A 22113-nucleotide genomic window follows, 5' to 3' on the forward strand; every position below is an offset into this window, starting at 1 on the left:
TAAATCCAGTGCCAACACTGCGTGATTTCTGGTTTTTTTCATCAGTATCTCTTAGACAGCAACCGCATGGTCAACATCTTCACAGACCACTTCTACCTGTCCTTCGTCCAGGAGCTGAACAAGTTACTGGCCACCTGGCATGCCACAGCGCCGACTCACAGTAAGAACATTGTGTGAAAGATTGCTTCTAGAGTTCAGCAGAAGGCCTTGCAGTGGCTTCAAATGATAAGGGGTATACACTCCACATGGACTTTAAACAGTATACGTTGATCATGGGATTTACCAAGCCCAATAAGGGAGGCGGAAGCATGGAAGGGTGTGCTTTCAGAAAGGTTTGTCCAAATAGCCTTGTTGTCACTTTCTCACACAGTGGAGGTATAGAGGAGAGGTTTTCCTCTTTGTAATGCTGGGGAGATTAGAAACAATTGAGGGGTCTACCTTTACGAGGCAGTTTGAGGGGTGCTGGTACATCGAAGTGTCAGAAGGAGGAGCATAGTCCCAAGGGATGGATTTGGGGTGCATGCCCAGGTATGTCATGCTGTTTCTAGTGTTACTTAATCTGATGCTCTGAAATACTTCTTTGCTTTGCAGGTCTGTTGTTCTCACGGGTGGAGGAGGAGCACCTGTGGGACTGCAAGCAACTTGGGGTGTATTCACCCTTTGTCCTCCTCAACACGCTCATGTTCTTCAATACAAAGTACTTTGGGCTGCGGACCCCAGAGGAACACATGCAGCTGTCATTCACTAATGTCGTCCGCCAATCTCGCAAATGCAGCACTAGCCGTGGCACCATCAAGCTGATCAGCGTTCGATTCTACCCACCGGCCCGGCAGAGAAAAGGACGAGGTAGGGACATCTTTAGACCTTACTTTTCCAATATGTGCTACTGACAGGAGCATTCCAACACTCTGGGCAATGTGTGTAGCACAACCCTGTATGTCTGTGGAGTGCTGGGAAATGGATACTGTGATGTAGGCCACACCCAGAAATACAAGGCTTGGCAGTGAGCACTGCCCGGAACACATTGACATACTAACAGGGGCTTCCGGGATCATAGTGCTAGACTGTAGTGCACTGCAAAACACTGCTAGACCGTGAGTACTTTTTTTTAAACCTTTTTTTATTAACATTGTGCATCACAGTGGCATGACAGTAACAGCATCAGTAATCCAATACAGTATCAATTACGGTACATTCAGCGGGCAAACAACATCTTCACAAGGTAAGGGACAACAGAGACGTAGTTCTCCAATGTCTAGGGGCCATAAGCCTTTGTGCCTGTAACCTTCCTTCAACCAACATAGCGGAGCAGGTAGCGGAGGGGGGCCTTCCCACCCCCCTAATCAGGTACCGCCTCCGGCAAGGAGGAAAGCAGTCCATAGTATCACCAGCACACGGTCTCCCTATCCCCAATCAGTATCCCAGCTATGTCACCTGGTATGACTGTATGTTAGTCGTGTGCTAAGTGTGCGTGGCCCCGCTCAGCACCCCAGGGGGGCCGTCCTTGGAAGGACAATTAGGAGCGAAACTCAGCGGGTCAAAGCCCGTACTATCGTGTGAAGTGCCATATGGCGAGTGTGGTGTGTAGTGCATATGAGTGCTCACAGGCCCGGTACCAGTTCGTCATCTCCTGAGGAGTCGCTGTGGGTCGATTGAGACAACCAGTAGATCTGCAAGGGGGACCAAAGGTCGCGGGGTTTACAGCGGGCAGGTAACAGGTCTGCATAAACGCCGTGTTGGTCCTGACAATAAGTGAGATCGTCCAGCCATTCCTTAAACTTTGGTGCCCGTCCCCTCCCCCATCTGCACGCAATTCTCCGTTTTGCAAGAAGGAGTGCTAAATCGACAAACTTGCGATCCGACTTGGAAACATTTTTGGTATATCCCAGCAGCATCACCACCGGTTCAATGTCAAGAGGGCCACAGATCATCACCTGGAGCGCAGCATGTACCTGTTCCCAGTACTCCCGTACTACTCCACATTCCCAGGCCAGATGGAGGAAACCCGCGCCCTCAACACGGCATCTCGCACATCTGTCGTCGTCCGAGAGTTTAAATCGCAGTTTTCTGACTGGGGTATAATAATATCTCTGTAGGAATTTATAGTGGATAATTTTCAGTCTACAACTAGAGGAAACTCTGGCAGTAACCGAGCAGCAGTATCTCCACTGTTCGTCGGTAAGTGCAGCGGGCAGGTCAGCGTCCCAGGCAGTTCGTGCCTTGGACAGAACAGGGGGGCGTTGCTCCCGGATGGCCGAATATAGCTTCGACACCAAGTGTCGGCCGTCCGACACGAGCATGACGTGTAGCGGCAAGACTGTGCCCGGTTCCGCCGGGTAGCCAGGAATTATCTCCTTCATACCCTGACGGAGTCGGATGTAGTAAAACACCTCCATCGGTGTCGGGGGAGTAGTCTGGAAGAACTGCTCCTTCGTGCGGAACCGGTTCTCCTGAAACAGATCACCCCAGGTATGAAGTTGGATGCGGTTGCACATGGAATGAAATCCATTTTCCGTTAGGAGCGATAATTTCGGATGGTACGAAAGGGGCAACGCCGGTGAGTAGAGCATGGGAGCTACCAGTAATCTGGTCACTCTACGCCACGCGTCCATGGTGCAGGTAACAGTGGTGGCAGGCGTCTCGACGTCGCCAACCAAGCCCATCAGCATGCCCTTGAGCGGCAGCGGGTGAACTATCCAATCCTCAGCTGCAACCTGAGGCATAAAGGGAGCGGGGTTAATCCAGTAGTAAGCATGTTGAGCCTGAGCGCTGAGGTAATACACCTCCAAGTCTGGCACGTCGAATCCGCCCTTGTCATACGGCTGTGTCAACACTTGCCAGCTGAGGCGCGGTTGTTTCCCGCCCCAGAAAAGGCGAAGCAGTTCAGACCGGAGTCTTTTAAAGAAGTAGGCTCCCGGGTAATAAGGTATATTTTGAAAGAGGTACAGGAAACGTGGAAGGATGACCATTTTCATCAGGGAGGCTCTACCCGCCATCGACAGAGGGAGGGCTAACCAACGGGTTACATTATCGACCAATTTGGAGATGGCCACCCCATAGTTCAGCCGGACCGTGTCCTCTTTATTGAGTGTTACTACTATTCCCAAGTATTTCAGGTCAGTATTACACCACTCCAGCGGGTAATCAAGCGGGAACTGGGCTACTGAGGGCGTGAGGGGGAAGAATTGCGACTTATTCCAATTGATGTGCACTCCCGAGACTCCACCAAACAATACAAATTCTCTCAAAAGAGGGTTGAGGTGTTCTTGTGGGTGTCGCACATACAAAGTAACGTCGTCCGCATAGAGGGATATGCCAATCTGTCTCTGGTTACAATTAAAGGCGCTGGCCTTATGTAACTGCCGGATCCTGCAAGCCAGGGGTTCGATTGCCAGGGCAAAAAGCAGGGGAGACAGGGGGCAACCCTGTCTAGTCCCCCTAGTGATTGGCATCTGCGCCGACAGTACTCCGTTGACGACGACCCTAGCAACTGGAGAGGTATAAAGCAATGTCACCCAGGCAATGAAGATCCGGGGGAAGCCCATCCTGCCCAAAATAGCCAGTAGGTAACCCCATTCTACCGAGTCGAACGCCTTGGTGGCGTCCAGAAACACAGCAGCAACCGGCAGTTCCGGCGAGATGGTAGGTATGAGGGAGAACAGGGTGCGGAGGTTGTGGGACGTAGCCCTCCCTGGGACAAATCCAGACTGATCCGGCAACACCAGGGTAGTCATAAGTAGGGATAGTCTAGTCGCGAGCACCTTCGCTAGGATCTTTGCATCGCAGTTTAGCAACGATAAGGGCCTGTAGGCATCGGTATCTCTCGGGTCTTCCCCTGGCTTGAGCAGCGAAGTAATCGCCACCTCTCTCATAGAGCCCGGTAGTATCCCCTCCTCTAACGACTCCTCAAACACCTCCTTCAGCACTGGTGCCATTATGTCGATGTAACTTTTATAGAATTCGGCCGGTAGGCCGTCCAGCCCTGCAGCTTTGCCGTTACTGAGTGACATGATCGCCTCCCGGATTTCATCAATCTCAAAGGGACATCCCAGGAAATCCCGATCGCCATCGCTCAGCCAGCACAGTGCAATGTCATCCAGGAAACTGTCGAGTTCAACCTCTCCAGCCTGCTGTGAGGTATACAGTCGTTCATAATGCTGCAGGAAGGTGTCCTGTATCCCCTTAGTGTCCTGGTAGGTCCTGCCTGCACCATCAGAGATTTCCAGTATGTGCGTGGCAAACCGTGGATGTCTTGTGAGTGCCGCCAGAACTTTTCCCGGCCTATCCCCTTCGCAATAGCGCCTAGCCGTCCAATATTTGCCGCGGAATTTGGCTTCCCTGGCTGCCTCCTCCTCAAATGTTGACAACTTAGTTCTGAATGCCATCGCTAGGTCGGGGCTAGGGTTACTGACCATCTCCGCTTCTAAAGCCTTAAGTTCCGCTTCAAGGCCCTTCAGCGTGCGCACAATTTCCCGTAACATGCCACAGCTCTTAGATATTGTGACACCTCGGACAGTGACCTTGAAAGCTTCCCAGATCGTTTCGACCTTAGCAACCGACCCCTTGTTCCTAGGGAAGAAGGCCTCAATTTCCTCCCCGAGCTCCCGCTTGAAGACCGGGTCAAGGAGGGCCGAGGGGAAAAGCCGCCATGGCGGGCGCACTCTCGCATAGCCAGGCAAATCCAGGACAGTCAACACGGGGCAGTGGTCAGAGTACGTGCGAGGTAGATGTCTCACCTTAACGACGCCCCCAGCCAGCCCCCGAGAGACGAAACAGTAATCAATTCTGGCCCATGAGCGTGCGTGTGTGGTGAAGTGGGTGCCCTCCCTAGCCGCAGGGTGCAAGTGTCTCCAGCTGTCTAACAGTCCCGCTTCCTCCAATATGCCCTGCAACGCGTCCCTAGCTCTCGTGTTGTACTGTCCGCTCCCATCTGACCTGTCCGCCCCCGGATGTAAGGAGAGATTGAAGTCCCCCCCCCAGATCACATGTGTGGCCTCGATTTCTAATGCATGTCCCCATAGTTCCAAGAAGAACCCAGGCGTATCAATGTTGGGTGCGTAGCAGTTTATGAGCATTATCACATCAGTGCCCAGTCTACCCCAAAGGATCACGTATCTCCCCTCGCTATCCGTTCGAACACCTAGCTTCTGGAACGTCAGCTTTTTATTAATCAAAATGACTGTACCCCTGGAATAGGTGGAATAAGAGGAAAACTCCCTCACAGTCGCCCATCTGTTTGCAAACTGAGGGGTACCTCGCGGATTCAGGTGAGTCTCCTGGAGCATAGCTATTTGCACCTGGTGTCTATCTAAGTATCCCAGTACATTCCTGCATTTCCGCGGGTCATTAAGGCCTCTAACATTCCAGGACAGTATAGATACCGTATTTAAAGCTTGATCACCCGTGCTTAACATTGCATCCCTGTAACCAATAAATGCAGTGCCTTGGCACTCCGTGGTGCCGCATCATGTACCAATAACCCCATCGTAAAATACTGTCGGTCCTTCCGATCATTCATCCCGATACAACCTGTTAATACAATCCTAACACGCATGCCATGACCACCATCTGCACATTCACTCACTCTCACAACACCTCCCACCCCAACAAGTGAACAGTCCTCCTCCCTCCACCCATAGCAACATAAACCCCACTCCCCAGATCCTCCCCCAGCCCTCTGAAGCAACCCAAACTTGCCAGTACTATGTTCCCTCCCCCCACCCCAGACCCCGTAGTCAATAACCATAGAAAAACCATGTGGGGAATCCCCTCCTGGGGGCATCAGAGGTACACACCCACTCACCCCAACACTCCCCTCCCATCCCGCATACACCATATGGGGAAGACAGAGAAGAAGGGGTGGTGCCTGGCATATATTAGTCCTGCAGATTTAAACCCTGACAAGAAATCATCCAACAGTGCCGGACCCACAGTCGCCAGATTATAGTAGACATCAAGAAATTCAATGTTACCGCCCCTATTCCAGCTGCCACTCGCAAAGTCACCTGTAGTGCCCTCAGTACGTGCATCACTAGCAACAGTCAATCAGCGCAGCAGCGTGCACCAGCATGAACAGTAGTCTGCTGAGGAACCATGGTGCAGGAGGGCAATTACCTATGTCTCCCTGCGAATGAGGAATCCTCCCCAGAGCATCCAGGGCATAGATTCTAATTAAACCGCCAGCAGTGCCCAGGACCTGCACCAGCAGCATGATAGAGTGCAAGTGGTCAGGTCAACATGAGGGTACCTTTATATTTCATCGTGTTCAGCAGGATTCCCTCCTGCAACATCGTCTTCCTCGTTCCGCCTGTCCCTTCTCTCAGTGCGAAGTCTCTTAACATAATCCTCAGCGTGCTGCGGGTTCGTGAAGAAGTGTTGTTTACCCTGATGGGTCACCCGAAGCCGTGCCGGGTACAACAGTGCGTAGTCGATCTGCATGTCTCTCAGTTTCTTCTTCACATCCAGGAATTTCCTTCTTTGGTCCTGTACCATGGGCGTGAAATCCGGGTATAGGGAGAACTGTACACCATCACAGGCCAAATTCCGGTGTGTGCGAGCAGCTCGCAGTGCCACGTCCCGATCGCGGTAGTTAAGTAACCGGGCAATGATAGGACGCGGCTGCGCCCCTGGCTTGGGGACCGGGCCCAAAGAGCGGTGCGCCCTCTCAACGATGAATTGGTCCGAGAAGGCCTCCTTGCCCACCGCAGTTTGCAGTATACGTTCAACATAGTCCTCCATGCGTCCAGTGTTGGTGGACTCCGGAACCCCCGTGACGCGGATGTTATTGCGTCTACTTCTCGCCTCCAACTCCTCATTCTTCGCCGCTATCAATCTCAGGACATTATCCATGCGTGTGAGGCGCGTTTCGTGCGTCGCGGTAGTGTCCTCCGTAGTGGAAATGCGTCGCTCTGCCTCCGTCAGCCGTTCTTCGTGCACTTCTACCTTTTGCACGACGCCATCCATCCTGGAGGACAGACGATCCACTTTATCCACGACAGTTGCGAAGCCCTGTCGCATCTCCTCTATGATCAGGCGCAACTCAGGTGTCATGAGCGCAGGAGGTGTCTCGGCGCTTGTCGATCCTGAGGAGCCCCCTGCGCCTGTCGTGCCGCGTGTCGGTTTCTTTGCAGGCGCGGGTTCAAAGGACAGTCTGGGTTGCTTGGGATCATTTTTGCCCATGGCGACCAATTTGCTGGCACCCAGTGGTGCCAATGAGTGGAGGAACCACCCGCTCCAAGACCAGCACCCTCGCAGAGGTCGTCCCCAATGTGGTCGCCCAGAGACAGGCGCAGCAGTGGCCGACCAGCAGTGTTCTAGAAGCCTCACGTGTAACCACTCCACCCAGTCCTGTAGGTAGGACCACTCAGGAGGACTCACGCTGGGAGCCGGTCCGACACCTTCCGAGGTTCAGCACAGCAGATCACGGCAGCGGGAGCTCCCCGGACAATGAAGGGCAGTGGTGCGAGGTGAGCGTAGATACGCCCCCGCTGTAGCCGCAGTAGGGACTCCGCCGAAACCGGCCCGCAACCACAGGTGTAACCCCCGGGCCGCCGCGTGTAAGTGCAGAGACGGCGCCGGTCTGCCCCGGGGGGGTCCGCCGGGCGATGAGTAGTGCTGTCAGGGAGGAGTGCAGGAGTCCTCGTAGGGACCAGGGGAACACTCACCCCTCAATCCGCTGCCGCTGTAAGGGCGCCGATGCGACGAGCAGCCCCCCCCCACTGAGTCCTTCGGGGGGGGCGAGACTCACCTCCGCAAGCCTCCGGTGATCGCTCAGCAGGCCGCCCGCCTCCTTGGCCGAATCCCGCGACCTCGAGGCCTATCCGCCTCGTGGGAAGCCGCGGTCTCGAGTGGCCCAGCGTCCGGTTCTGGCCAGTGGCTCACCTCAGCAGTGCACCCCGGGGCCCGCAAACATCGCCACAGCTCGGGCTCCGGACCTCGGATCTTCTCCGGATTTGGACAGACACCGCAGCTCGGGCGTATCCAGCAGCGGTGCAAGTTTCAGGCGTCCAACTGCAGGGAAAGCAGATCAATGCAGGATAATTCTGGCCAGGCAGCCAGAGCCTCACATAAGTGCGGCCATTAGCTTGTGCGCCCTCTAGCGCCCCCCCTAGACCGTGAGTACTTCCAGGAACACATTGGCATACTAACGGAGGTTTCCGGGATCATAGCGCAAGACTGTAGGGCACAACAAAAAAAAACACTGCTAGACAGTGAGTACTGGCAGAAACACATTGACATGCTGAGGATTACGGGATCATAGCGATAGACTGCGGGGCACTGCAGAAATACACTGCAAGACAGCGAGTACTGCCAGGAACACATTGACATACTAAGAGACGCCTTAAGTATCATCGTGCTTGTAGGAACATACCTCTGTCTGGATGATCACTCTGCAAGTTTTTGGACTTATGCTGCTAGTATTCGCTGATGACGTGCACTGGACCATGCTGTCCAGGCCCCAGTGCATGTGCTCTGATCTCCGAAGGTATGTGTGCAATTTGCTAATACCTGATTGGCATATTTACCTTGCCTTTAAGTCCCTAGTATATAGTACGAGGTACCACGGGCTAGTAAGTTGAATGTCACCAGTGGACTGCAATACTTAATTGTGCTACCTCTACAGTGACACGGTGAACACATGACCCTAGGCCTGACACTGCAGGGTAGTCTAGCAAATACAAAATAATACATTTTCCCTAGTTAAAACCTTTCTTTTTAATATGAAGACGCCCCTAGGGAAGGCCTTCGTAAACCACTAGGCAGCGGGCTAAATATTAAAAAGAAGGGCATGTTCTAATGAAAACACAAAATTGCGGTTTACACTGTAGCATCGCTGGTGGTCCCATTGGCTTACATGAAGTTTCACTAATCGCCGAGCTGAGTGCTAACTTTCATTTGAGACCACCAAAAATATTATTTTGCAGCATGAATCGTTTTCTGTATTCACATGCAGTGCATTATTCCGCCATCTAGTGGTTGGATCCAGAATTGTCTTAGTGTTTTTTAAAAATTTTGTTTGTTTTTTCCTCTTATTTGGGTGTCGTCGACCACCATTTGATGCTAGACCCATCCCTTGTGTGAAGTCAGATGGCGCCCTGGAAGTTCCTGTGCCTGGTAGCCGTTTTCAGATTCTTTTTTCCGCTGTTGGGTCTGGAAGCACAGGGAGACCCTCTAAAGTTTTGGATGAAATCCCAAAAGAATCAAGGGATTTGAGTGAGAAAATCATCGGTCTTCGACTGACAAGACACTGGAGAAGGAGAGTATGCTCCGGACACCTTTCTCCGTCGTGGGATCCCGGCGGAGCAACAACGCAGATCGATTGAAATAAGGCAAGGTAGGGTCCATGGAAAATACCCCTTTTCAAATGTCCAATTTGCCACCACAAGTTGGCACAACGCAATCCACATGACGTTTGTAACCCCTGCCTGCCAAGAGATAACAAGAATAAAGACTGCTAGGCCTGCACGGTATTCATGGTGACGACTTTGAAGGCACGTCGAAAACAGAGGGAAGACCATTACGCAACCATGCTCCAAAGCCAGAAACAACCATCACTGAGGCACTTGGACAAAAGGGAAACACTTGTGGGAGGGGCTGCCTATTGTTGAGATATGCATGCTGGCACTTGGGAGGGAGAAATTGTTTGCCAAACCATTTTTTAAGGGGCGTGTTGCCCCCTTGGTAGCCACACCTTTGAGTTGGGCTAGGGAGCTATTGACTCCAAGAAAGGGATTCTGCCATGTTGGATGTGGGCAAAATGGTGTATCCTGCCGTAGTCTGATCCCGCACTTTCGGAACTGGTCATCAGGAGACAGTCCACTGGCTACCAACCACATCCTACCCTGAGGGTATTTTCTGATCATATAAAAGGCACCCTGTGGCATCCATAGCTGAAATCTTGACTGCACTGGAAGAAGAGCAGAAGGAGGACTGCCCAGCTAAGAGAGGCTGCACAGACATGTATTGAATTTAATTACATTGGGTACTTGTAGAGCTCACTACCTCTCCCAAAGGAGCATCTTAGCGCTATGCGGAAGCAACCCTACTCAACACGTACAGGATCAGAGGCTAGGAGGCAACTTCTTCAGAGGATGAAAGAATAACACAATATACCGGGGGGGGGCTGTAAATATTGCACCTGCTGAACTTGGTAGCTAGCAAAGAAGAAGGTACTGTGCCTGCTGTGTCCTGCTCATTGGGAAGTAGTCTCCGAAGCAAGGCATTTCAAGGGTCAGTTGACTGATCTGTTTACCGTGCAGGGCTACAACAGCTGAAGAAGCCTGCTGGGACTAATTGGTAGCCAAGATCTTCGCATAGCTACCACTTGCTGCTGCACAGCATCAGAGACCAGGACCTGATGCTCAAAGTTGCACCCTAGTCTGCTGGGCCTGGAAGAGTCGTGGGAGTGCAACTCGGTTGTCCACAATGCAAGTTACCGACCATGGAAGAATCAAGTGCAGTGCCAGGCGACTGGTAGCCCAGTGGCGACTGAAGCCCATTTGTTCCTGGCAAAAGGCCAAAGGGCACCCAACCCTTGTGGTCAGGACTGCCTCCCCAAGTGTGTGGACCGAAAGTAGCCGCAGAGACCCATGTCAACCACATTCCATCCAAAGCATCCTTTAGCATCCGCATCCTGTATCACTTGAATCTGTACCACTTCCATAGAATCTTATAGCAAGAGGATAAAAATAGAACTAACTGAAGACTTCTTACCCTCCGAGGTAACCGTTCTGGAGGCTTTTGCTGGTCCTCGTGACTGGCTTTTCCACCGAAGTTGGGCACCTAAAGTAACCGGAAGTAACCACTTTGATCCTAACTTAAATTTTCCCTGAAAAAGTTTCCAAGTGTGAAATTTGTTGACTTTGCCAGTACTTGTTCGCTGCATCTCCTGAACTCTCCGGTGGATCCTTTTAGTTTGGGTGTCTAAAATACATAAAAATACAATCTATTTTTATAAATTGGTATTTGGTTTCTTGAGTGTCTTGTGAATTACTTCTTGAATTGTTTGGGTTCTCTTTGAATGCTCACCACTTGTCCTTTGTGAAAGTCTGACTGCTCAGCGCGACAGCTACCCAGGGTTGAGCTAAGGGTTTCACAAACGAAACCTGATCCTAAAGGGGTCGTTAAGTGAATTACACTGTGAGGTCACTCAACCACACAATATAACACACCCCATTTCCTCACAGAGAGCAAGAGGGTACAGATGGTGGCTCGAAAGGGGTGCAGATGCAATGGCAGATTGCAAACTGTTAACACCTTTCTAAATCGCTATGTCCACCAAAATAGGGAGGAATATCGTGAAACTGATGAAACGCCTCTCCGAGCAGTAACCATAGAGGATGTTCTCCCACATAGAGGAGAGGGAAAATCATCACAAACATCTACCTCAAGTAGGCCCTGGGTGCTGCAGATACGGTAAGGAAGCAGTTGGTCGCAGGGACCATCCTCGGGAGACATGCCTGGCTATGGGTATCAGGCTTCAATCATGAGGTGCTAGCCCAACAGTTCGAGGCATGTGGGCTGCTGAATTCATATCTGTGCATAGTCCGCCACCTAGTGTTGGGTCCGGATGATTGCACATTGTTGTCCTGGAAGAGTCTTCGAAGTATCACGAGATAGGTGGCTCCTCCCCTGGACTACAGTGCGCATGGGCATCGCCTCCATCCCCAGATTGTTTTTTTCCGCCATAGGGTTCGGATGTGTTTTCGGTTCCCTCCTTCGGAACCGATAGTTGTTCGATTTCACTTGAGACCAAAAGGTCTTTAGGCTGGGCGTCGGTATAGTTGCGTTCGGGTTTTCTTACTGACTCTCAGCTCCTATCTCCTACTGCCCTTCCACGTGCTTCGACGCGGACGGGCCTACACTACCGCATTTGCGATGGAGCGGACTCCATTCAAGAAGTGTCCGCTATGTCACTCGAAATATTCGCACCTCGACGTGCACCCTGTGTGCAACACATGCTTGTCACCGGATCACCGTGAAGACACCTGCATGGCGTGTTCAAAGTTTAGGAGTAAGAAAACTTTGAGGATTCGCCGGGCTAATCGACTCCAGGCACAGTTGTCGGCTTCGGCACCCCCACCTGATGACATCTTTCAGGAATCCATCGAGGAGGAGGCCGACGTGCAAGGGTCGGACTCTGCCCCCGCGTCCGAGGAAGAGGCCTACGACGCGGACGAGGAGGCCTGCGACGAAGTCTCCGGTGAGGTAGGGGACGACGAACTGATTTGTGCAGCGATGGGAGATAGCTCAGAGGAAGAGCATCCCCAGACGGACTCCGGGGTTTCCCCCCGTTATACGGCCCAGGTCGAGGGATCGCCTTCGGGCCTTACCCGAGATCTTACTATAAGTCCTACGTCCCCGCCTCCGGGCCCGGTCACGGACATTTCTGGCAAGAAAACGAAAGTGAAGGCAACCGGTTCCGCACCCTCGGATGCGAAAACGAAACCGAAACTGGCGTTGGTGAAGAAGGTTCTGAAGGCGTCAACTTCCACGAAACCCAAAATGGCCGACTCGAAGAGCCACGCCAAGATGGCCGACCACAAGAGCCGCGCCAAAATGGCCGAGCCGAAGTCGTCTGGGTCGGCGCCGAAGGTGAAGACTTCCGGCGCGGCTGCGTCGGCGCCGAGAGGGGTTGCGGACCCGAAGACGACTTCGAAGAAGCGTCAAGCTGACGGTGCGACAGGCCAGGGGGCGTCGGCACCGAAGAAGAGGCCTGACGACGACTGGGCTCTTGGAGGCGAAGAGTCGCTCGAGACTGTTCAGCCCTCGGCATCCCTTACTAAAAAGGTGGGAGAGTCCTTGAAGCGGATCCGACAGTCCACTGTGGTTCCCAGCCAGGACACTGTCGTGCCTAGGCCCACGCCAAAGCCTGCTAAGGAACAAACGGCCATCCGTTTTACCCTTCCTCCCAAGTCGGCGCCGAAGGCCTTCGCGCCTAAGCAGAGCGGACATTCTCAGGACGTATTGACGCCGAAGCAAGCCTTGCTGGTATCGAAGCTTCGGCTCCAGCCCCTCGCGGTGGAGGAACGTCGAGAGGTGACGATCGACGCCAACACTGGAAAATTGTCGCTCCTCAAACGGAAGATTACGTCGGAGCCGCCATTGGAACCTTTTAGGATTCCACTTAAGAGCAAGAAGTACTCTGCGGACTCTTCGGCTCTGATCGAACCTCTGTCTCCACAAGACATAGAACGCTCGCCGGCCCATTCCCCAGTGCCTGATGTGGACGAGGAGAATGACGGGTACAACTATCCTGCGTACTCGGATCCGGACGAGGTGCAGGTGCCCTGGACGGCAGGAGGCGACGCCGACGACCTGCAGTCAGGTCAGGACACTCATCTTTTCGCCGCGAAGACGTCCCCGACGGAGGACTCGGCGGCGTTTAATGCATTAATAGAGAGAGCCGCAGCGAACCATGACGTCGAACTGCACTCAGACCCTGTGGATGCGGACTTCTTGGTCGACACCTTCTCGGTAGCCGAAAAGCAGGTCAAGACGCTACCTATGCTCAATGGGGTGCTGAAGCATGCACAGGAGGTATTCAAGGAGCCCACCCGGGCGCGGGTGGTCAATCCTCGCATCGACAGGAAGTATAAGGCGGCGCCCACGGATCCCACGTATATTAAGGGGTTCGAGGCATGTGGGCTGCTGAATTCATATCTGTGCATAGTCCGCCACCTAGTGTTGGGTCCGGATGATTGCACATTGTTGTCCTGGAAGAGTCTTCGAAGTATCACGAGATAGGTGGCTCCTCCCCTGGACTACAGTGCGCATGGGCATCGCCTCCATCCCCAGATTGTTTTTTTCCGCCATAGGGTTCGGATGTGTTTTCGGTTCCCTCCTTCGGAACCGATAGTTGTTCGATTTCACTTGAGACCAAAAGGTCTTTAGGCTGGGCGTCGGTATTGTTGCGTTCGGGTTCTCTTACTGACTCTCAGCTCCTATCTCCTACTGCCCTTCCACGTGCTTCGACGCGGACGGGCCTACACTACCGCATTTGCGATGGAGCGGACTCCATTCAAGAAGTGTCCGCTATGTCACTCGAAATATTCGCACCTCGACGTGCACCCTGTGTGCAACACATGCTTGTCACCGGATCACCGTGAAGACACCTGCATGGCGTGTTCAAAGTTTAGGAGTAAGAAAACTTTGAGGATTCGCCGGGCTAATCGACTCCAGGCACAGTTGTCGGCTTCGGCACCCCCACCTGATGACATCTTTCAGGAATCGATCGAGGAGGAGGCCGACGTGCAAGAGTCGGACTCTGGCCCCGCGTCCGAGGAAGAGGCCTACGACGCGGACGAGGAGGCCTGCGACGAAGTCTCCGGTGAGGTAGGGGACGACGAACTGATTTGTGCCGCGATGGGAGATAGCTCAGAGGAAGAGCATCCCCAAACGGACTCCGGGGTTTCCCCCCGTTATACGGCCCAGGTCGAGGGATCGCCTTCGGGCCTTACCCGAGATCTTACTATAAGTCCTACGTCCCCGCCTCCGGGCCCGGTCACGGACATTTCTGGCAAGAAAACGAAAGTGAAGGCAACCGGTTCCGCACCCTCAGATGCGAAAACGAAACCGAAACTGGCGTTGGTGAAGAAGGTTCTGGAGGCGTCAACTTCCACGAAACCCAAAATGGCCGACTCGAAGAGCCACGCCAAGATGGCCGACCACAAGAGCCGCGCAAAAATGGCCGACCCGAAGTCTTCTGGGTCGGCACCGAAGGTGAAGACTTCCGACGCGGCTGCGTCGGCGCCGAGAGGTGTTGCGGACCCGAAGACGGCTTCGAAGAAGCGTCACGCTGACGGTGCGCCAGGCCAGGGGGCGTCGGCACCGAAGAAGAGGCCTGACGACGACCGGGCTCTCGGAGGCGAAGAGTCGCTCGAGACGGTTCAGCCATCGGCATCCCTTACTAAGAAGGTGGGAGAATCCTTGAAGCGGATCCGACAGTCCACTGTGGTTCCCAGCCAGGACACTGTCGTGCCCAGGCCCACGCCGAAGCCTGCCAAGGAACAAACGCCCATCCGTTTTACCCTTCCTCCCAAGTCGGCGCCGAAGGCCTTCGCGCCTAAGCAGAGCGGACATTCTCAGGAAGTATTGACGCCGAAGGCTGCCTTGGTGGTATCGAAGCTTCGGCTCCAACCCCTCGCGGTGGAGGAACGTCGAGAGGTGACGATCGACGCCAACACCGGAAAATTGTCGCTCCTCAAACGGAAGATTACGTCGGAGCCGCCATTGGAACCTTTTAGGATTCCACTTAAGAGCAAAAAGTACTCTGCGGACTCTTCGGCTCTGATGGAACCTCTGTCTCCACAAGCCATGGAACGCTCGCCGGCCCATTCCCCAGTGCCGGACGTGGACGAGGAGAATGACGAGTACAACTATCCTGCGTACTCGGATCCGGACGAGGAGCAGGTGCCCTGGACGGCAGGAGGCGACACAGACGACCTGCAGTCAGGTCAGGACACTCATCTTTTCGCCACGAAGACGTCCCCGACGGAGGACTCGGCGGCGTTTAATGCATTAATAGAGAGAGCTGCAGCGAACCATGACGTCGAACTGCACTCAGACCCGGTGGATGCGGACTTCTTGGTCGACACCTTCTCGGTAGCCGAAAAGCAGGTCAAGACGCTACCTATGCTCAAAGGGGTGCTGAAGCATGCACAGGAGGTATTCAAGGAGCCCACCCGGGCGCGGGTGGTCAATCCTCGCATCGACAGGAAGTATAAGGCGGCGCCCACGGATCCCACGTATATTAAGGGACATTTGCCATTGGACTCCCTGGTGGTGTCCAACGCTCGGAAGAGGGCGAATTCGCAGTCTACTGGTGATGCTCCTCCCCCAGACAAAGAGTCGAAGATCTTTGAGGCATCAGGCAAACGCATTGCTGCACAGGCAGCAAACATCTGGAGGATCTCTAACACTCAAGCCCTGCTTGCCCGTTATGATAGGGCCCATTATGACACGTTAGAGGCCATCCTACAACATTTGCCTGACCAATACAAGGAGGCGGGGGAGATGCTCATTCAGGAGGGTAAACTCATTACTAATGCATCCATTAAATGTGCCCTAGATGTAGCAGACACTGCCTCCAGGGCTATCAATACAAGCGTATTACTCAGACGCCATGCCTGGCTTCGAATTTCTGGGTTCAAGCCCGACATACAAACCACATTACTGGGTCAGGCGGTGAATCCTGACCATCTGTTCGGCCCTGAGGTGGATGCCTCCCTAGAAAAAATGAAGAAAGATACCGAAACTGCCAAGTCTATGGGGGCTTTACAAAGTCAGCAGTTTCGGGGTGGTTCTTTTCGCCGCTCCAATTCAAGAGGCACCTCAAGAGGCCAGGCACCCCAGACCACGCAGTACTACAAGGGTAGCACCCAGTCCTCGTATAACAACAACAAGGGCAGGGGTGGCTACAGAGGCAATAACATCAAGGGCAGAGGACGTGGAAACAACGCCTCCAGGTCCACCGCCTCCAACAAGCAGTGACGTCTTGTCACTTCCCCCCGATCACACAACACCTGTCGGGGGGAGACTACAGCAGTTCCTGCCGGCGTGGAGGTCCATCACCACGGACAGGTGGGTGAGGTCTCTTATCCAGTACGGGTACTGTCTAGAACTTACGTCCAATCCACCGGACATACCACCAAGAGGCCGTGCTATGTCCGACGAGCACTTGACCTTGTTGCAGCAAGAAGTACTAATCATGCTGCAAAAAGGGGCGATAGAGCTCGTTCCATTGCAAGAACGGGGAACAGGGGTTTACTCCCTGTATTTTCTAATCCCCAAAAAGGACGGATCACTCAGGCCGATCCTGGACCTCAGGCCCCTGAATTGGTACATCAACTCAGAGCACTTCCATATGCTCACATTGCAGCAGGTGCTTCCCCTGCTTCAACAGGGGGACTTCCTAGCAACGCTGGATCTGAAGGATGCATATTTCCATATTCCCCTGCATCCTTCACACAGGAAGTATCTCAGATTCAAGATCTTAGACCAGCATTACCAGTTCAGAGTCCTGCCGTTCGGGGTCACCACGGCACCGAGAGTTTTCACCAAATGCCTAGCGACTGTAGCAGCGCATCTCCGTCGCCAGCACGTCCATGTCTTCCCATACCTAGACGACTGGCTTATTCAGGCAAAGACGGAACAGCAGTGCGTAGACCACGTGTCACGCACCATTCACCTCCTGCACGATCTGGGATTCTCTCTGAACTACCCAAAGTCCCATCTCCAGCCCGCCCACGTGCGACAGTATCTGGGCGCGACGATCGATACTCTGGCGGCCACTGCGCAGCCGAGTTCAGTGAGAATCGCCGGTATCCAGGCGCTGATCCAACGATTCAGACCCCAGACCTCGCTTCCAGCGAGGGTGTTCATGCAGTTGATAGGCATGATGGCCTCCTGCATCTCCATTGTCCCGCACGCGAGACTACATATGCGTCCGCTTCAGGAGTGCCTGGCACGTCAGTGGACTCAGGCTCATGGGCAACTGACAGACCTAGTGTTGGTGAGCGGTCGGGCGTACAACTCTCTGCATTGGTGGAACCCACAAAACCTTTGCAAGGGCCGACCATTCCAAGAGCCTGTCCCACAGATCATCCTGACAACGGACGCCTCTCTCCAGGGATGGGGAGCGCATGTACTCCATTACACGGTGCAGGGACTATGGACACTTCAGCAGAGGAAGATGCACATCAATGTGTTGGAACTGATGGCAATCTTCATGGCCTTAAAGGCGTTCAAAGTACATCTGTGCAACAAGGTCGTGTTGATCCGGACGGACAACATGACGGCCATGTACTACATCCAGAAGCAAGGGGGGACACACTCTCCACAGCTGTCTCATCTGGCTCAGAGCATGTGGAAGTGGGCCATTCAGAGGAACATCTTCCTCATGGCAGAACATCTCCCAGGCAAGGACAACCAGATGGCGGATCTGCTCAGCAGGCACAGCCATCAGATGCACGAGTGGGAGTTACATCCATCAGTACTCCAACCGTACTTCCAAAGGTGGGGTCATCCAGAGATAGACCTGTTCGCCACAAAGGAGAACGCAAAATGCCAAAGCTTCGCCGCCAGGTTCCCACACCCCCAATCACAGGGCAATGCGATGTGGATGAACTGGTCAGGCAGATTTGCGTACGCTTTTCCCCCAGCGCCTCTGATACCGCTGGTGGCACGCAAGCTCAGGCAACACTCGATGACGCTCATCCTGGTTGCTCCAACGTGGGCTCGCCAACCATGGTACACCACGTTTCTGGAACTCTCCGTGGTACCGCATCAACGGCTTCATCTCACTCCCAGCCTTTTGACGCAGAGCCATGGCGACATTCAGCACCCAGATCCGCAACAGCTCAACCTGGCGATCTGGCTCCTGAGGTCCTAGAGTTCGGCTATCTCAATCTTCCTCCCGACTGCATGGACATCATTCGGGAGGCGAGAAAGCCCACTACTAGAGCTTGCTATGCGGCTAAATGGAAGAGGTTTGTCGTCTACTGCGTGGAGCACAGCATTGACCCGCTAGACGCTTCCATTCACAACATCATATGCTACCTCTTTCACCTGTATCGGTGTAATCTAGCGTACTCTTCCATCCGCATTCACCTGTCGGCTATGGCAGCATACCTCCAAAATAGACAGCACCTGTCACTCTTTAAGGTCCCTGCTATCAAGGTTTTTCTGGAAGGGCTCAAAAGAGTCATTCCACCAAGGACTCCACCAGCTCCAGAATGGAACCTCAATGTGGTTCTTACAAGGCTGATGGGTCCTCCCTTTGAGCCACTACACTCTTGCGAGCTGCAGTTTTTGACCTGGAAGGTGGCGTTCTTGGTAGCAATCACATCGCTACGGAGGGTGAGCGAGCTGCAGGCGCTCACCATCCAAGAACCTTTCTTCCAGGTACATGCCAACAGGGTGGTGCTCCGCACTAACCCTAAGTTCTTACCCAAAGTGGTCTCGCAGTTTCACATAAACCAAACAATTGAATTGCCGGTGTTCTTCCAAAACCCAGAGACGCTGGCGGAGCGGATGCTCCACACACTTGATGTAAGAAGAGCCTTGATGTATTATGTGGACAGGACAAAAGATTTCCGCAAAACCAAACAACTCTTTGTTGCTTTTGCCACACAACACAAGGGAAATGCAATCTCCAAAGCAGGAATAGCTAGATGGATAGTAAAGTGCATTCAGATATGCTACGCTAAAGCTAAGCGCACTCTCACTATCCCACCGAGGGCCCACTCCACTAGGAAGCTGGGGGCCTCTATGGCGTTCTTAGGTAACATTCCCTTAGAAGACATCTGTAGAGCAGCCACATGGTCTACCACTCATACTTTCACCAAGCACTACTGCGTAGACGTGCATTCAAAACAGCAGGCAGCTGTTGGTCAGGCTGTTCTAAAAACGCTTTTTCAGACTGCTGCAGCTGGCACGGGCGGCCGCCGCTAATGGAGGGACTGCTATGTATTCTATGCACAGATATGAATTCAGCAGCCCACATGCCTCGAACTGCAAATGCTACTTACCAGTATGCATCTGTTCTTGGCATGTAGGGCTGCTGACATTCATATCGCCCACCCTCCTCCCCGGCGCCTGTAGCAGCTGCAGTATGTATTCATATACACACATATGCTCATAGCATGGTCATCACTCACTTCTTCACTCCATCTCTGCCTATGGCTAAAAACAATCTGGGGATGGAGGCGATGCCCATGCGCACTGTAGTCCAGGGGAGGAGCCACCTATCTCGTGATACTTCGAAGACTCTTCCAGGACAACAATGTGCAATCATCCGGACCCAACACTAGGTGGCGGACTATGCACAGATATGAATGTCAGCAGCCCTACATGCCAAGAACAGATGCATACTGGTAAGTAGCATTTGCAACATTTGCCATTGGACTCCCTGGTGGTGTCCAACGCTCGGAAGAGGGCGAATTCGCAGTCTACTGGTGATGCTCCTCCCCCAGACAAAGAGTCGAAGATCTTTGAGGCATCAGGCAAACGCATTGCTGCACAGGCAGCAAACATCTGGAGGATCTCTAACACTCAAGCCCTGCTTGCCCGTTATGATAGGGCCCATTATGACACGTTAGAGGCCATCCTACAACATTTGCCTGACCAATACAAGGAGGCGGGGGAGATGCTCATTCAGGAGGGTAAACTCATTACTAATGCATCCATTAAATGTGCCCTAGATGTAGCAGACACTGCCTCCAGGGCTATCAATACAAGCGTACTACTCAGACGCCATGCCTGGCTTCGAATTTCTGGGTTCAAGCCCGACATACAAACCACATTACTGGGTCAGGCTGTGAATCCGGACCATCTGTTCGGCCCTGAGGTGGATGCCTCACTAGAAAAAATGAAGAAAGATACCGAAACAGCCAAATCTATGGGGGCTTTACAAAGTCAGCAGTTTCGGGGTGGTTCTTTTCGCCGCTCCAATTCAAGAGGCACCTCAAGAGGCCAGGCACCCCAGACCACGCAGTACTACAAGGGGAACACCCAGTCCTCGTATAACAACAACAAGGGCAGGGGTGGCTACAGAGGCAATAACATCAAGGGCAGAGGACGTGGAAACAACGCCTCCAGGTCCACCGCCTCCAACAAGCAGTGACGTCTTGTCACTTCCCCCCGATCACACAACACCTGTCGGGGGGAGACTACAGCAGTTCCTGTCGGAGTGGAGATCCATCACCACGGACAGGTGGGTGAGGTCTCTTATCCAGTACGGGTACTGTCTAGAACTTACGTCCACTCCACCGGACATACCACCAAGAGGCCGTGCTATGTCCGACGAGCACTTGACCTTGTTGCAGCAAGAAGTACTAATCATGCTGCAAAAAGGGGCGATAGAGCTCGTTCCATTGCAAGAACGGGGAACAGGGGTCTACTCCCTGTATTTTCTAATCCCCAAAAAGGACGGATCACTCAGGCCGATCCTGGACCTCAGGCCCCTGAACAGGTACATCAACTCAGAGCACTTCCATATGCTCACATTGCAGCAGGTGCTCCCCCTGCTTCAACAGGGGGACTTCCTAGCAACGCTGGATCTGAAGGATGCATATTTCCATATTCCCCTGCATCCTTCCCACAGGAAGTATCTCAGATTCAAGATCTTAGACCAGCATTACCAGTTCAGAGTCCTGCCGTTCGGGGTCACCACGGCACCAAGAGTTTTCACCAAATGCCTAGCGACTGTAGCAGCGCATCTCCGTCGCCAGCACGTCCATGTCTTCCCATACCTAGACGACTGGCTTATTCAGGCAAAGACGGAACAGCAGTGCGTAGACCACGTGTCACGCACCATTCACCTCCTGCACGATCTGGGATTCTCTCTGAACTACCCAAAGTCCCATCTCCAGCCCGCCCACGTGCGACAGTATCTGGGCGCGACGATCGATACTCTGGCGGCCACTGCGCAGCCGAGTTCAGTGAGAATCGCCGGTATCCAGGCGCTGATCCAACGATTCAGACCCCAGACCTCGCTTCCAGCGAGGGTGTTCATGCAGTTGATAGGCATGATGGCCTCCTGCATCTCCATTGTCCCGCACGCGAGACTACATATGCGTCCGCTTCAGGAGTGCCTGGCACGTCAGTGGACTCAGGCTCATGGGCAACTGACAGACCTAGTGTTGGTGAGCGGTCGGGCGTACAACTCTCTGCATTGGTGGAACCCACAAAACCTTTGCAAGGGCCGACCATTCCAAGAGCCTGTCCCACAGATCATCCTGACAACGGACGCCTCTCTCCAGGGATGGGGAGCGCATGTACTCCGTTACACGGTGCAGGGACTATGGACACTTCAGCAGAGGAAGATGCACATCAATGTGTTGGAACTGATGGCAATCTTCATGGCCTTAAAGGCGTTCAAAGTACATCTGTGCAACAAGGTCGTGTTGATCCGGACGGACAACATGACGGCCATGTACTACATCCAGAAGCAAGGGGGGACACACTCCCCACAGCTGTCTCATCTGGCTCAGAGCATGTGGAAGTGGGCCATTCAGAGGAACATCTTCCTCATGGCAGAACATCTCCCAGGCAAGGACAACCAGATGGCGGATCTGCTCAGCAGGCACAGCCATCAGATGCACGAGTGGGAGT

At 53.4% G+C, this 22113-nt stretch overlaps 1 protein-coding gene across 5 annotated transcripts in view; it reads left to right on the plus strand.

The window, feature by feature from the left end:
• The window catches only part of ZMYM3 (zinc finger MYM-type containing 3), a 539665-nt gene that overhangs the window by 442707 nt on the left and 74845 nt on the right, over window positions 1-22113 (plus strand). For all 5 annotated transcript variants that reach the window (XM_086918270.1, XM_086918269.1, XM_086918272.1 and 2 more), the window contains 2 exons: window positions 46-160; window positions 592-846. In XM_086918270.1, coding sequence (XP_086774396.1) covers window positions 46-160; window positions 592-846 — 370 coding nt within the window. The remainder of the gene's footprint in view (window positions 1-45; window positions 161-591; window positions 847-22113) is intronic.

This window comes from Lissotriton vulgaris, chromosome 4_1, assembly GCF_964263255.1.
Source record: "Lissotriton vulgaris chromosome 4_1, aLisVul1.2, whole genome shotgun sequence".
NCBI lineage: Eukaryota > Metazoa > Chordata > Amphibia > Caudata > Salamandridae > Lissotriton > Lissotriton vulgaris.